We start from the raw sequence: 15,538 nt of genomic DNA, 5'->3' as shown, positions 1-15,538 counted from the left end.
CTTTCAACATGTCGAGACAACTGAAGCTTCCAACATGTCGAGACAACTGAAGCTTCCAACATGTCGAGACAACTTAAGCTTCCAACTTGTCGAGACAACTTAAGCTTCCAACATGTCGATACTACTGAAGCTTCTAGCATGTCGAGACAACTGAAGCTTCCAACATGTCGAGACAACTGAAGCTTCCAACATGTCGAGACAACTGAAGCTTCCAACATGTCGAGACAACTGAAGTTTCCAACATGCCGAAACTACTTAAGCTTCCGACATGTCGAGACAACTGAAGCTTCCAACATGTTGAGACAACTGAAGCTCACAACATGCCGAGACAACTGAAGTTTCCAAAATGTCGAGACAACTGAAGCTTCGAACAGGTCGACACAACTGAAGCTTCCAACATGCCGAGACAACTGAAGCTTCCAACATGTTGAGACAACTGAAGCTCACAACATGCCGAGACAACTGAAGTTTCCAAAATGTCGAGACAACTGAAGCTTCGAACATGTCGAGACAACGGAAGCTTCCAACATGTCGAGACAACTGAAGCTTCCAACATGCCGAGACAACTGAAGCTTCCAACATGTCGAGACAACTGAAGCTTCGAACATGTCGAGACAACTGAAGCTTCCAACATGTCGAGACAACTGAAGCTTCCAACATGCCGAGACAACTGAAGCTTCCAACATGTCGAGACAACTGAAGCTTCCAACATGCCGAGACAACTGAAGCTTCCAACATGCCGAGACAACTGAAGCTTCCAACATGTTGAGACAACTGAAGCTTCCAACATGTCGAGACAACTGAAGCTTCTAACATGTCGAGACAACTGAAGCTTCAAACATTTCGAAACAACTGAAGCTTCCAACATGCCGAGACAACTGAAGCTTCCAACATGTCGAGACAACTGAAGCTTCCAACATGTCGATACAACTGAAGCTCACAACATGTCGAGACAACTGAAGCTTCCAACATGCCGAGACAACTGAAGCTTCCAACATGCCGAGACAACTGAAGCTTCAAACATGTCGAGACAACTTAAGCTTCCAACATGTTGAGACAACTGAAGCTTCCAACATGTCGAGACAACTGAAGCTTCAAACATGTCGAGACAACTGAAGCTTCCAACATGCCGAGCCAACTGAAGCTTCTAATATGTCGAGACAACTGAAGCTTCCAACATGTCGAGACAACTGAAGCTTCCAACATGTCGAGACAACTGAAGCTTCTAACATGTCGATACAACTGAAGCTTTAAACATGTCGAGACAACTGAAGCTTCCAACATGTCGAGTCAACTGAAGCTTCCAACATGTCGAGACAACTGAAGCTTCCAACATGTCGAGACAACGGAAGCTTCCAACATGTCGATACAACTGAAGCTTTTAACATGTTGAGACAACTGAACTTTCTAACATGTCGAGACAACTGAAGCTTTTAACATGTTGAGACAACTGAAACTTCCAACATGTCGAGACAACTGAAGCTTCTAAAATGTCGAGACAACTGAAGCTTTCAACATGTCGAGACAACTTAAGCTTCCAACATGCCGAGACAACTAAACTTTCCAACATGTCGAGACAACTGTAGTTTCCAACATGTCGAGACAACTGAAGCTTCCAACATGTCGAAACAATTGTAGTTTCTAACATGTCGAGACAACTGAAGCTTCCAACATGTCGAGACAACTGAACCTTCAAACATGCCGATACAACTGTAGCTTCAAACACGTCGAGACACCTGCAGCTTTTAACATGCCGAAACAACTGCAAACGAGAGAGTAAAAATGTATTTATCAATCAAGCACATTGTTAAATACGTTATTACACCTTAACTACCCTATGGAGCGAACATAGACTTCTTCAACGGGGCGACTCTTCCTTTCTGGAAGTAGTTTTTGCTTTTCACTCGGGACTTAGAGGCCGGATACGTGAATAGCAGTACGATTTAAAATAGTTGGATTGGGACTGCGAGGCCGCAGAGGTCAATTATAGAACGATATAAAACAGTTTACGTGGTACTTCAAGGTCGAAGCCATAAGCTGTGGTACGACTTCAAATAGTTAACGTGGGACTGCAAGGCCGCGGACGGGAACTACAGAATGATATGAATCAATTTTGATAAAATTTATACGTTAAGAAATACAGTCTGTTCTATCTTTATGGATGTTGAAGTTCGTATAAGATTAATGTTTAAAAAACTTGAGCGTCTCGCACCATTTTGTATCGTTTGTTTTTGAATATAATAAATTGTACATAGTTTTTGTTGTTTACTTTATAAATAAATTAAATTGCTGTACCTATTTTTACCCGCTAAAGACAGAGATAAAATAATATATTTTTACTTACTTATTCATAAATACGGTTAGCAATGGTATTTAAGCTAGAATTAAAGTTAAGTTCGGCCATTTAAGAATTTTGTAGTTGTATGTATAATTTATTAATAATTTTTATCAGTATTTTAGTAGAAGTTAAGGTTTAAGTTTTCTGTATTTGCTAACTAAAATTAACAATTGTTTTAAGTAATTGGTGTAGTATAGGGGTGGGCAACGTAAATAGTTAAAGGGCCGGATCCAAAAAAAAAGTAGACCTATGCGGGCCGGAGCATTTCGAGATAGTGATCTACCGGATTCAGCTGGATCCTTTTTAAGATCCGGATCCTAATTTCAAAATATTAACCTGATCCGGCTAAATACTAATTCTAGACAAAGATCCGGTTCCGAATGGAAGCTAATTTGAAAAAGATTTAGATCCTGCTGGATGTTTATTGATCGGGTGTTTCAGAATTTCGAATCAATTTATTAAATACCAAGGTTTTTCAGTATGTAAGTTATATTGATTTTTATTAAGTATTCATAACTCTATATTTTTTATAACTCTGGACCAAATTAATACTATTTTGTCGTATAAAAACAATAATTTACTTAATAAAAGTTACTCGCGCATTATATTTAAAGCTAAAACATCAAATAATTGTTAACTGCTCGAAATTATTTAACTTTGGCAATCCTTGGCTGGAGTTTTCATTAATAATATTATTCAGAAGTTAACTAACATTACAATACTAAACTACTATCTTTTAATTTAAAAAAATAATAAAGATTCATTACATATATTTGCACGTATAAAAGAAACAAAACAACAAATAATTCTGATATAATAAAAAATTTACCATAAAAGCGAAAAAAATAAAATAAAACATCTCGATGAAACACTTAAGGTTAATTATATATTACAGTTGTTTAAATCTATTTGCATGACGGTTTGGGAAAATCTGCAAGTTCACTGGAATATTGATTAGGTTTGAAATTAGCTTATCCTTGTTGATGTTTATAGTCGGAAATGTTTGTTTTCAAATGTATGAAGTCTCGAACAAAGCAACTAGTTTCATGATCATATTTTGAAGTTGAGAAACTTTGGCCCGTTCAATCATACATAAAATCTATCTAAAAATCTATTAAAATCAACAAAAATTGTATGTAAGATTTAAATTTTCATATCAACATAAATAAAAAATAGTTAAACCTAGATAAGAACTTAATTTGGCTAAATATTTTAATATTTTTATTTTCAAAATATCAAACAGTAATGATCAATTTATGAAACTTAAATAAGTTATGTACTTTAAATACTATATCATCAAACAATTCATTTAAAATACTTTTATAAAAGTACAAACAAAAAATAACGAAATACTAAAATAAAACAGAGATTAGTTTATATTTAAACATGATAACCATATTAATTTAATAAACTATTAGATTAAGATCAATTTCATTAATAAAAATATTACTGCACGAAAAAATGACATACAAACTGTCATATTTTATTTTAAATATAAAGATTAAAGAGTTTAGCATGAATAATTACACTAAAAATAAGTCAATAAGACATTTGTGGATCATCAAGTTTTTAATAAACTGTTTGAAATCTGGAAGTATATTTGAAGTAGATATTCTCAGTAATGACTGCAGATTGGTATCATTAAGGTTTGAACGCAGTTTACTTTTCTTTATATACATGGTTGAGAACGTTTGTTCGCAAATATATGTAGACCCAAAAGGAACAAGTAACTTTATTGCCATCTTTTTTAAATTAACAAATATTGACTTGTAAACTAGGGCATAAAATCTGTCAAATTTTTAAATTTAGAATTTTTTTTTTAGTGTACTGTCACATTAAAGTTTAACAGTTATAACTGTATATTACTAAGTGCATTTTCGGTGTCAAACGTCAACTATGATGGTAAAATATCAAATTCTTCTTTTAGTTGTTTAAAGTCTGCAAAACGACGACCAAACTGATAATCAAGTGAAACTATTGTCATCAATTGGTTACTAAACTTAACCATATAATTAATCAAAAAGAAATTAATACAAAAATCAATAGCAGAAAAGAGTGCAAATTGTAGTCTTAACTTGAAAGACTTTACTAAAATTTAATGGTGAGCAGTTTGAATTAAAATAATTGTCAATGTTTAAAAAGATTATTCTTTACTTTTCTAAACAAGTATAAAAACAACTATCTACACATCTGGGTAAGAGAGCAATTTTTAACACGTCCATTTTCTATGAAAGTCATTATGGTAGGTAAGATCATCAAAATTAATTCAGAAAACAACTGTTTTTGGATAATTTGAGAAAGGATTACTTCAACTGATTCAAAACAGAAAAAGATACTTTAACAAAAGAGTTTTTTTATCACCACAAAAATAAAAACCTAATTTTACAAACTTTTTCAGGGTCAAATTCTTACATTTTAGTTTTATGAAAATAATTCTAAAAAGGTTTTGTACAAGTTTTGTAATACTTACATTGGCTGGCTGGATTTCATACAAATTTTGAAAAATGCTTAGCGGGCCGGATCATCTACTCGGGGGCCGGATCAATTTTGTCCGCGGGCCGGATTCCATTAAAATTTGAAAAAGGTTTGGGGGCCGGTCATTTTCACTCTGCGGGCCGGATCCGGCCCGCGGGCCGTACGTTGCCCACCCCTAGTGTAGTAATTGTTATTGATATTCATACCATTATTCATAATCATCCTCATACTTATATTAATATTGTCACTCTTATATTTCTTGTTCTCTTAGACAAGATTTTATATCAAGATGAGTGAGAGACGGATAAGTAAGCTCAGAGAAGAAAACTAGCCAGAGCCTTGCGACTGTTAGGTTCACTCCGAGGCTGTTCCGCCGGTGCTACCAGGCCCTCCGAGCGGACTGTTTGATTGCTAATGTATTGTTTCTGCATACTCCTTTCTATTAATAATAAACTTTATTTAATATTGTATATAATAATTTTCTTGTTTTTTTTAGACTATTTCACTTATTTTTTGTTTTTTTTTTCTTTTGATCACGACAACTGTGTCGAAAGTGGTCAGTACAGTTAAGTAAAACACAAAAATTCTTTACACCTACTAAAACTAGTATTTATAAGGAGTGTTCCTCCACTAGTATAAACTCTGTATTTATTTTCAAAAATAAACACTTTCATTTAGCAACTTAGAAATATTACTTAAAAGGTGTTAAAAGAATTTTATCAGTAGAAAACGTTTTATGTTAAATTAACAAAACTTAAATAAAACTCTAATAAAAAATTAAATTTATTTAAACTAATTAAATAAGTTTATTTAATAGTTTTATACAGTCTCTTATCAATAAATGTTACAGTTTAATATTATTGAATTCAGTTTTTACTTTTAACTTACAGCTATACTGACAGTTTGATGGTTTTAATTTTATAATCACCATTTAAAGTTTTGATAGATGTAAAATGCTGTATTTATCTTAACAGCTTAAAAGATTTAATTTAGTTTTATACAAGCTTAGGGATAATTTTTGTAATTTGTTATGATTATAACTAAGTTTGAAAATCATCTACTATTTATTTTTACTAAATAAAGTAAGTATAAACAATGCGTTGCATTAAAATAATAATTTAAATAAAGTGTTTACTACCTGGTTGATAAATTTAGTTAATATTTACATGACAACTAATGTTATGGCAATATAATTTATAAGAACAAAATTTTTGAAATTTTATTTTGGACATTTTAAATTTTTTAAATGAAATTAGGACACTTGAAATTCCGACACTTTATATTAACTGGTAATTTGAATCACAAATTTATATGTTCATCGAGGCATTAACTATTATTTTTGAATTGTAATAACAAACTTAATACTTTGTTAAAAGTATGTTTAGAAGTATTATTTTTTTAACTAAATTTATTTCTAATTAGATGATAACTAGAAAATTTAAACTGAATATTAACTATTTTTTTCTTAATATTAAGCAAGTTTTCTACCAATTTAAATAGTTAGGTTTTAGTTTTGAAATTTATTCCGGTTTATAATGTTTAAAACTAATATATAGACAATTTTTATATTACCTCACTTACATAAATAATTTATCTTTTGATCATATTACAGTGGTTTGGAACCAAAGTTTGAACATAGCTAGATATTAACACATTAAGCCATTTTGATTTTTGTAATTATAACGTATTTATTATTAGAACGAAATCCAATTCAAAAGTCACAGTAGATCATACAATATATTAAACTAAAACTTGTCCTAAATTAAACCCAAAAACTAATGCTTTAGTGCGGAAGTTCCTAAACAAACTTGATTTGACTAACACAACAATTCAAATTGACTATGTCTGCCTGATGGGTCCTAATGAGGTCAAAACTCACAGAACGTCACATAGATTGTTGTTGATGGTTTTGTAAACTAATTCAACACTGTATAAAACTCGTTGAAATTATTTTTTAAATCAAAGTTCGACAAAACACAACCTAAGATTCTGATCTGGAGTGCAAAGCAGAAACCCTTAGCTTACAAAGATCAACGGCGGTATAGTACTGTAATCAGGTTTAACTTTTCTCATACTTATTTTAACATTTTGTTAAACACGGATAAAAAAATGCTAGCTATCAACATATAAAAAATCTAAAAGTTAAAACGAGTACTTATTTGTTTTTTCAACTATCAGTTTCATTGGTACTTAGTTTTAGTTGTGATGATTTTTTTTGTTAATAGATATGTAAAAGAAAAGTGGTATAAACATAGTTTTGTTGTGAAAATAAGATAAGTGTTATTCAAAAATCATTGGAAAAAGGAAAATCTGATTAATACAATATAAATTATGCCTTTAGTTTATAGAAAGTCTAAATGAAAAAGAAACTAAGCTTGGGTGTACGGCTATTCAAACTTGGACAATTAAAATTCAGACAATTTAAATTCTTTAAAAAATATTGAAGGTATAATACTTTGAAAATTAATATATACTTCAAAGATAACAAATATATATATGTAAATCTTTTTATCTACAAGGTTTTTTTTCTCTTTTGCAAAAATTAACATATTTTTTGAAATTAAAAAACTATGTTATAAATTAAAAATATCTATATTAAAAATTTGGCTTGTAGATATTCATAAGATCTAAAAGCATATGTTTTAACTTTTTCAAATGTATATTACTTTTTGAGATACAGTTTCTTAAATATTTTTTTTAAGAATTTTAATCGTCCGAACTTTAGTTGGCATATAACATTAACCTTAATTAACTTAAAGCGCAGAAATTACCGTCGCTTTTTTAATAGAGTAAAAAAAACCGTTTTTGTGTTCCTTACACTAGTGAGTCATTAAGTTACAACTTACGATACAAAGAAAGTTTCTTGGCAGTTTAGTAGATACTTTGATTTACTTGAAGACCACTACTATGTAGTCCCTCAGATGCTTTTAATGTTCTTTGAAACAATTATATACTGGATTATAACATACAAGTCTTTTTAACTTCTTTAGATTGTAAAAAAAATTAAAACAAGTAAATTAACGTTTTATACAAACCAAGAAGTGTAAGAAAATGTAAATTTTAAAACGTTAGGAAAACATAGCTCAATCATAAATATGCACTAATTTTCTATAAAAAACTTCAACAGATCAATGAAAAAAAAATAAGTTATAAAATAACAGTTTTTAAATATTGCTGGTAGTGAGATCATAATCAGTAGAATTCAATCTCCATGATTTACATTTAAAATGGCTCCAAAAGTGCGTTTTAAAAAATATGAAATTTATTTCTATTTCTTGAAAGTGTTATTAATCGATGACTATTGAAAACTGTAATGTTTAGTACTTTACTTAAATCAAAAAATATATAAACTTTTATTGTTATTAAAACAAACATGTGCCTTTGTAAAACACGACGTTTTTATAAGAAACTACGACAACCTTTTTATTTTTTAAGGCATACTACTGCTTTCATCAAAATTAACAAAACTTTATTTTAATCATCTATTTTGCTCTAAATATACTTACAAATAATTTATGCCAGTTATAGCCTTAACTATATATTCTTTTAAGTGACAAATTAAATTTAAATGATTTAAAGTAAAAATTTATAAAAATGCGAAAAGTACTTAAAAAATTAGGTAAAACGTAATAAATGTAATTAAATTAAAAAAGTATAAAAAATTAGACAGAGTTATCAAACAGTTTTGTTTACAATAAAAACCCTAAAAAACAACTACATTTAATACAATAAAAAATGATAAAACTGTACTCCGATCTGTAGCATACGTATTTATAATGTCTACTAAATCTATAATGTAAGGTCTACTAAAACATAATTATCAAACAGAATAGAATATCTTCTAAAAGTTAATTTTTGACTCAAAATTTCTAAAGCTGTAGTTTTATTATAGTCTAATTTAATGCTTCTTATGATATTTAGTAGAAATAGCATATAAACAAAATAGAACCTAGAAAACACAAAAACTTTAAGGGATGTTTGTACACAAAACATTTTTTTTAATTTAAGATTAAAACAAAGTCAAGCTCTAAGTAAAAAAAATACATCATAAAAATTTGTGATTTTGCAAAAATTTTAATGAAAAAAGACAGTATAATTACAAAAATTAAAATGAATTAACCTTTTACTTTGTTTTAAAATAAACAAAGTTTAAAGTTACAATAATGTTGTTACTATAATAGTTGGTAATTACAATATCTTTGACTGTTTTGGTCTACTTTTTGTGGTTTTGTAAAACAAGTTTCTAAACAAAAATTGAGGTTTTTATTCAACACATTTTTGAAAAGTACTGATTACAATATAAAAATGTAAAATAACCATTATTTTTAAGTACTAAAAATACAAGTCAAACTTTTGTTTTTAAACATTTTTACATCATGAAAAACAATATATCTAAATATAGAATTTTGTGCAGTTAAGTTCTATCTATTTTTATATTTTAACTAAATGTAGTTTTTAGTCTAAGTTTATCAAAATTATACTTTTTTAAGTCCTTTCTGAATTATCATCAAACGTTTAGGCTTAATTTTTAATATAAGTTTTACAAGCTATAAAAGTTTCAGTCATTCATGACTTAGAATCACATCAAGCCTAAGCAATTTAAAAACTACCCAACTATTATCAAGTTTATAAGATTAGACCGTTCGTAAATACACTTTAAATTAAAAAAAACCATCCAACAAGTTTTAAAACTTTTTAACAAATTTATTCGGTTTTAACACCCTGAAAAAGTCGTTTATATTTTTCAATAAACATAAGCTAAAATTATATTCCGATTGAGTAAAAACTTTGAAGACAGCAAAAAAGTGCGTACTTAGTAAAAACAAAGTTCGTATTTCACTATAAGCGGAAGATGTCTGTATGCTTAAATGTTAATAACTTTCTGAACCAAACCTAACTTGGTAAAATAAAAGTCTAGTTGTTTACATTGAACATTTTTGATTTCAATATAATTAAAAAATAAGTTAGTACATAATACAGATAACTAAAAAAGTTTATAACAAAAAAATATTTAACGTTTTTTTATTAATGTGGTTTTATATTTTTTAATCTTCCAAGTTCTGTACAAAAACTTACTGAGAAAAACATATGACTGCATGCTTTCATACGTAGCAATTTTTTCAAACTAGACATTAGTATACAAAAATTGATTAAAGTTCAAAGGTTTTAAGCAACAACTTAAAAAAATAATGGTATAACTTTTAAAACACTACAGTACATTTTTACTTATTTATGCTATTTTTATTTTTGTACCTTAGCATTGTAGTATTTTTAGCATTGCTTACACAGTATCTTTACTTATAAAACAAAAAGTTGACGTTAATCGATTTTGCTAAGTGGAAGTTTATTTTTTCTTGCTGCTTGGAATTCTGTAAAAGTGTTAGTTGCTTTGTGTTCTTCTGTATAGTTAAACGGGATAATCACTAGTGTTGATGCATTATGTTACGGATCCAAGTGTCGCTGCCTTCGTGCGCAATGTTCGTGAACACTTTCGGTCCCGCACCGCCTCCAACACGTTCCCAGTATCCATCGTACGATGCCACTCCGACAAGCATAAACTACTACATACGACAACTTTAAAGTACGTGCTGTATACTTTTAACATCTATATTTTTTAAAGTGTTGTTTCTTAAAGATAGAGGCACTTTTGTTGTTGTTAAAATCTTATTTTTATACACAAAACACAATGTTTACATTAGTTAATTTTATTTTTTAGTAGATAGTTTTATTATGCTTTTTTGTTTAAATCTTTAAAATTGGTGGTTGCTTCAGTTTTTCTGTAAAGTTTGTTATTATTCTGATTCAGATTCAACATCATCACCATGCGCATTTCGTTCAGCAGCTTGCGCGATCTCAATTGTGCGCACAACCCATTCTATGTTCGGTTCGTTTTCCCTTGCCTCGTGCGCGAGGCTAGTAAAGACTTTTTTACCCGCACCGCCTCCGACGCGTTCCCAGTATCCGCCGAAAGACGCCACTCCGACGGCCATTAAAATGCCTTCGTCATCTCTGCAAATCAGTGCCGTACCAGCTCCGACGCTGAAAGTCGGCTTGCCGTCTTCTTGCTTGGCACAAATGTGCGCGCGTGTACTGATCAAGCCATCAAAAGCTCTCGGCTTCAACCCGGGAGACATGCATTCTCTTTGGGGCTGGACTTCCACTTCCCTGCTTTGCCGATGCGCGCCGTGCTCGACTCTTTCACGCTCGTAATCAGCTTCCCACCCAGCAACTTTGCAGTCTGTTGTGACATCGTCGATTAATTTAATCCCTATCACATCGACGTTGAAGCCATCAATTTGAAATTCCTCATCAAGCCGTACCAACCCGACGTTGTGTTCGTCTTTGCTGTTAGCAGCCTGCCTGTTCTCTATGTACTTATAGTGCTGAAACCAGTTTTCAGAATTCCTGGAAAATCTAACCTGAGATGCTATCACTTGCCTCCGTTCATTATAACGTAAACCAGCCTTTACAATAACGTGTTCGAGGTCTCTTGGCGGCTCTATTGGTGCTTCTGGTTCATTTGGATCGTTACGATGGGGTCCTCTCGTATGCTCCAAGGGGTTTTTATCTAAACAGCTGGCCGCAGTTAAAACATACCTTTTGCTAATAATTGCACCCTGGCAAATGATGATCCCATGATATCTATTTCGGTACTTTCCTGATATTGAAACGTGGTAGGGCGTCATGTAGTCTTCTGCATCCGATCCTTGCTGTTTAAAAACCATGTTCGGGGTTTCCGATCGCATTATCTCCTCCATCCAGCCTACATGAGCAGCGGTTTTCACAGCTGTACAAGCTTTGCTTCTGTGGCCCACCAGTTCAAAGTCCGCACCGCAAGAAACAACGCCGTGCACGACTTTATACTCATTATCATCACTAAGCTGTGGTTCGCAAGCTACCGGACCTCCCGAGTCACCCGAAGTGCTGCCAACGCATTCGGCGGGATTTTCAACGCCGGCACTGCAATGGTTAAAGATTTTACCGAGTGTCGTTTCAACAGTCACGCCCGTTCGAACTTGTAATGTGCTCGGATGGGATCCTTCTGCGTCTACCGTGCCCCAGCCGGAAATTCTGCAAGACCAACCCTCAGCGGGACCATCCATCCACGACCGCGCCCATGGCAGGTGAGCGGGCTGTGTACTCGAGGTGGGCGCATCGTAAAGTTTCTCTTTGAGAAGCACCAACCCGATATCATACTGGTACAGTTTAAAAACATTCGGACCCGAGTAGTAGTTTTCGTGAACATAATAACTTTTCGAAAAGACAGTTCTGCGGGTAGGATCATGTTGGTTTATTCTTAGGTGTATAGTTCCTGCGGTCACTGCGTATGTTTGCACCTGATATTCAGAGAATTTTCCTAAACAGTGAGCTGCTGTCATAACCCAACGACTGTTTAGTAAAGACCCTCCGCAAAAGTGTGGAAACTTATAGTTTTCATCTCGTTCAAAATCTTTAGGACGAATGTTGTTTTCCAAATCAAAAAATTCGGTGTCACCATTTAAATTGAGTATATTTTTAAATTTTACTAACCTTAAAGATACTTGGTAAGGAACTTCTCCTACCAATGCATCGATTCCGTTCTTTACTTGCCCATGTACAATGCACGAGCAAATCAACAAAAACAAAAAACTCAATCTGCTTTTCCAGTCCATAAGTGTTGTCAGATAAAACTTTTTGAATCAGACAAAACCGTTTGTTTTTATTTGAAAGTTTTTAGTATGAAAAAATGTTGTGCTACGTAACACTTGGCTTATTCTAAATCATAGTTATAAAGTGTTTAAAAAATTTCAACGAATCTAAAATTTTTTTTAATGAAAAAAATGAAAGCAAACGCTAGTTTATTTTGAATTATATTTTGTAATTCCAAACTTTTCAGTAATGACAAAACCATGAGCTTAAAACAATATCCTACTAGTTCTTATATGTAAACATTTACGCAACAATTGTGTTAATTTTACATTTGTATTTCTTTTCTAAATAACAAACTCTTTGAAAATTCAAAACGAACAGAACTCACATTTACTGTTAGCACGACGTTTACTGTCGAAATGAGTTTCGGAAACCCTGTATAAACAGCGTCAAAAAGTGTTGCTTGTCAAGACTTTGTAACAGGATATTTGTCTTTTTTTATATATGCATTAAACTTTCATATTGTGATAGATGGTATTTTTAGAAGAAGAACTTCAAAAGTTTTTAAAGCTTTTTTACTAGTTAGGACTTGGTTTTTGAACTACCAGAATCTTTCGTAGCAATGCTCAAGCTTATCTTTTAAGAATCGAATTTCAATTCCAATTTTCATTTTGACGATCAAGAAAAACATGACTTCTAGAACGCAGTTGTTTTTCTTCGTTTTGTGTTAGTCTTTATTATCAATAGTGTGTCAACATAACGTTTGTAATAACTATCTTATTCTTTTTTCTACTTATTTGTATAACTCTAACCGTGAGTATATACTTTTTTAATAGCTTAATAGTATTATTGCATAAAGTTTTAAAACCAATTATATTATTTTTGTCTACTTCTGATATTGATTTAGCTTTTTTGGTATGTTAACCTTTAAAAAAACTTACTTTTACATATGTTTAATATCTGAATAAAAAAGATAAGTTTGAATAAAATATATTAAAATTAGGAGTAGTAATGTGAAATAACTGATTGTCAGTTAAATATTATCTATGAAATTGGTCTTTCTACTCAGTAGTAGATAGTTAAATTGTCTAAGTTAATTTAAATAAGAGTTTAACTTTAACAGATCCCATAAAGATCTGCCCACGTAATTAATAACGACTAATTTGTATATTTTGAAAAATTCCCAGATATCTAAACATTTAGAAAACTGCATTTTATATTTCAATCGCACCACAAGAACCATGATTATGTGCCAAAAGTGACGCCGTACTTTTTTGACCCGTTCCCATTGTTCAAAATTAAATATTTCAAACTTAAAAATTGTTTAATTAAGATGAGTTTTAGCTTTCTTTTGTATCTTTTTTTTAAAAGCCAAAATTGACAACAATTATCATACCATTTTGTGACTCTAATCTAAATAACCCAATTGTTACGAAACACAAGATTTTTCAAAGCAAAACTTTTTAAGTAAAAACAAATTCTTCTGTCTGAATCAAAAAGTTTTATGTGACAACACTTATGGATTGGAAAAGCAGATTGAGTTTATTATTTCTGTTAATTTGCTCGTGCATTGTAAACGGACAAGTAAAGAACGGAAGAAATGCTGAGCCAGGAGAAACTCCTTACCAGGTGTCTTTGAGAATAGCAGAATACAGAGATATTCTGAATTTAGACGGCGACGCCGATGGTTATTTTCGGGAAACCAGAATACAGCCTGGTAACTTTGAAACACACGAGCTTCGACACACTTGCGGCGGGTCTTTACTGAACAGCCGGTGGGTCATGACGGCTTCGCACTGCCTGACGAGCGATTTGTACGATTACGAAGAAGAAGTTCTAACGTACGCAGCGACCGCAGGGACCATATACAGACAACGAAACCAACAGGACCCGACCCGCAGAACTGTCCTTTCGAAAAGCGTTTACTTTCACGAAGACTTTTACCCGGCTCCGTTTGTTGAGAATACCCACCGGTACGATATCGGTTTGGTGCTCCTTAGAAGTAGAATTTACGACGCACCGATCAGAAATATAAAGCCTTCCCAACTACCTTTAGTTAACGAGCCCAGCCAAGGATGGTCTTGTAAAATTTCCGGCTGGGGCATAACGAGCGAAAGAGGGAGCCGAGACAACTGAAGCTCACAACATGTCGAGACAACTGAAGCTTCCAAAATGTCGAGACAACTGAAGCTTCTAACATGTCGAGACAACTGAAGCTTCCAACATGTCGAGACAACTGAAGCTTCCAACATGCCGAGACAACTGAAGCTTCCTATATGTCGAAACAACGGAAGCTTCCAACATGTCGATACAACTGAAGCTTCCAACATGTCGATACAACGGAAGCTTCCAACATGCCGATACAACTAAAGCTTCTAACATGTCGATACAACTGAAGCTTTCAACATGTCGAGACAACTGAAGCTTCCAATATGTCGAGACAAATGAAGCTTACAACATGTCGAGACAACTGAAGCTTCAAACATGTCGAGACAACTGAAGCTTCAAACATGTCGAGACAACTGAAGCTTCTAGCGTGTCGAGACAACTGAAGCTTCAAACATGTCGAGACAACTGAAGCTTCCAACATGTCGAGACAACTGAAGCTTCTAACATCTCGAGACAACTGAAGCTTCCAACGTGTTGAGACAACTGAAGCTTCCAACATGCCGAGACAACTGAAGCTTTCAACATGCCGATACAACTGAAGTTTCAAACATGTCGAGACAACTGAAGCTTCCAACATGTTGAGACAACTGAAGCTCACAACATGCCGAGACAACTGAAGTTTCCAACATGCCGAAACAACTGAAGCTTCCAACATGTCGAGACAACTGAAGCTTCCAAGTCGAGACAACTGAAACTTCGAACATGTCGAGACAACTGAAGCTTTCAACATGCCGAGACAACTGAAGTTTCAAACATGTCGAGACAACTGAAGCTTCCAACATGTTGAGACAACTGAAGCTCACAACATGCCGAGACAACTGAAGCTTCCAACATGTCGAGACAACTGAAGCTTCCAATATGTCGATACAACTGAAGCTTCCAACATGTCGAGACAACTGAAGCTTCCAACATGTCGAGACAACTGAA

The 15,538-nt window shown here is 32.7% G+C and overlaps 1 protein-coding gene across 1 annotated transcript; it reads left to right on the top strand.

Moving 5' to 3' along the window:
• Positions 1-13,960: 13,960 nt before the first annotated feature.
• Positions 13,961-14,578, top strand: LOC145828947 (putative serine protease 46). Its single transcript, XM_082936691.1, has one exon. The coding sequence runs from the start codon at positions 13,961-13,963 to the stop codon at positions 14,576-14,578; it is 618 nt and encodes a 205-aa protein (XP_082792817.1).
• Positions 14,579-15,538: the final 960 nt, after the last annotated feature.

This window comes from Thalia democratica, chromosome 2, assembly GCF_965202585.1.
Source record: "Thalia democratica chromosome 2, ktThaDemo2.hap1.1, whole genome shotgun sequence".
Taxonomy (NCBI): Eukaryota; Metazoa; Chordata; class Thaliacea; order Salpida; family Salpidae; genus Thalia; species Thalia democratica.
This window is presented reverse-complemented; position numbering and strand designations above follow the sequence as displayed.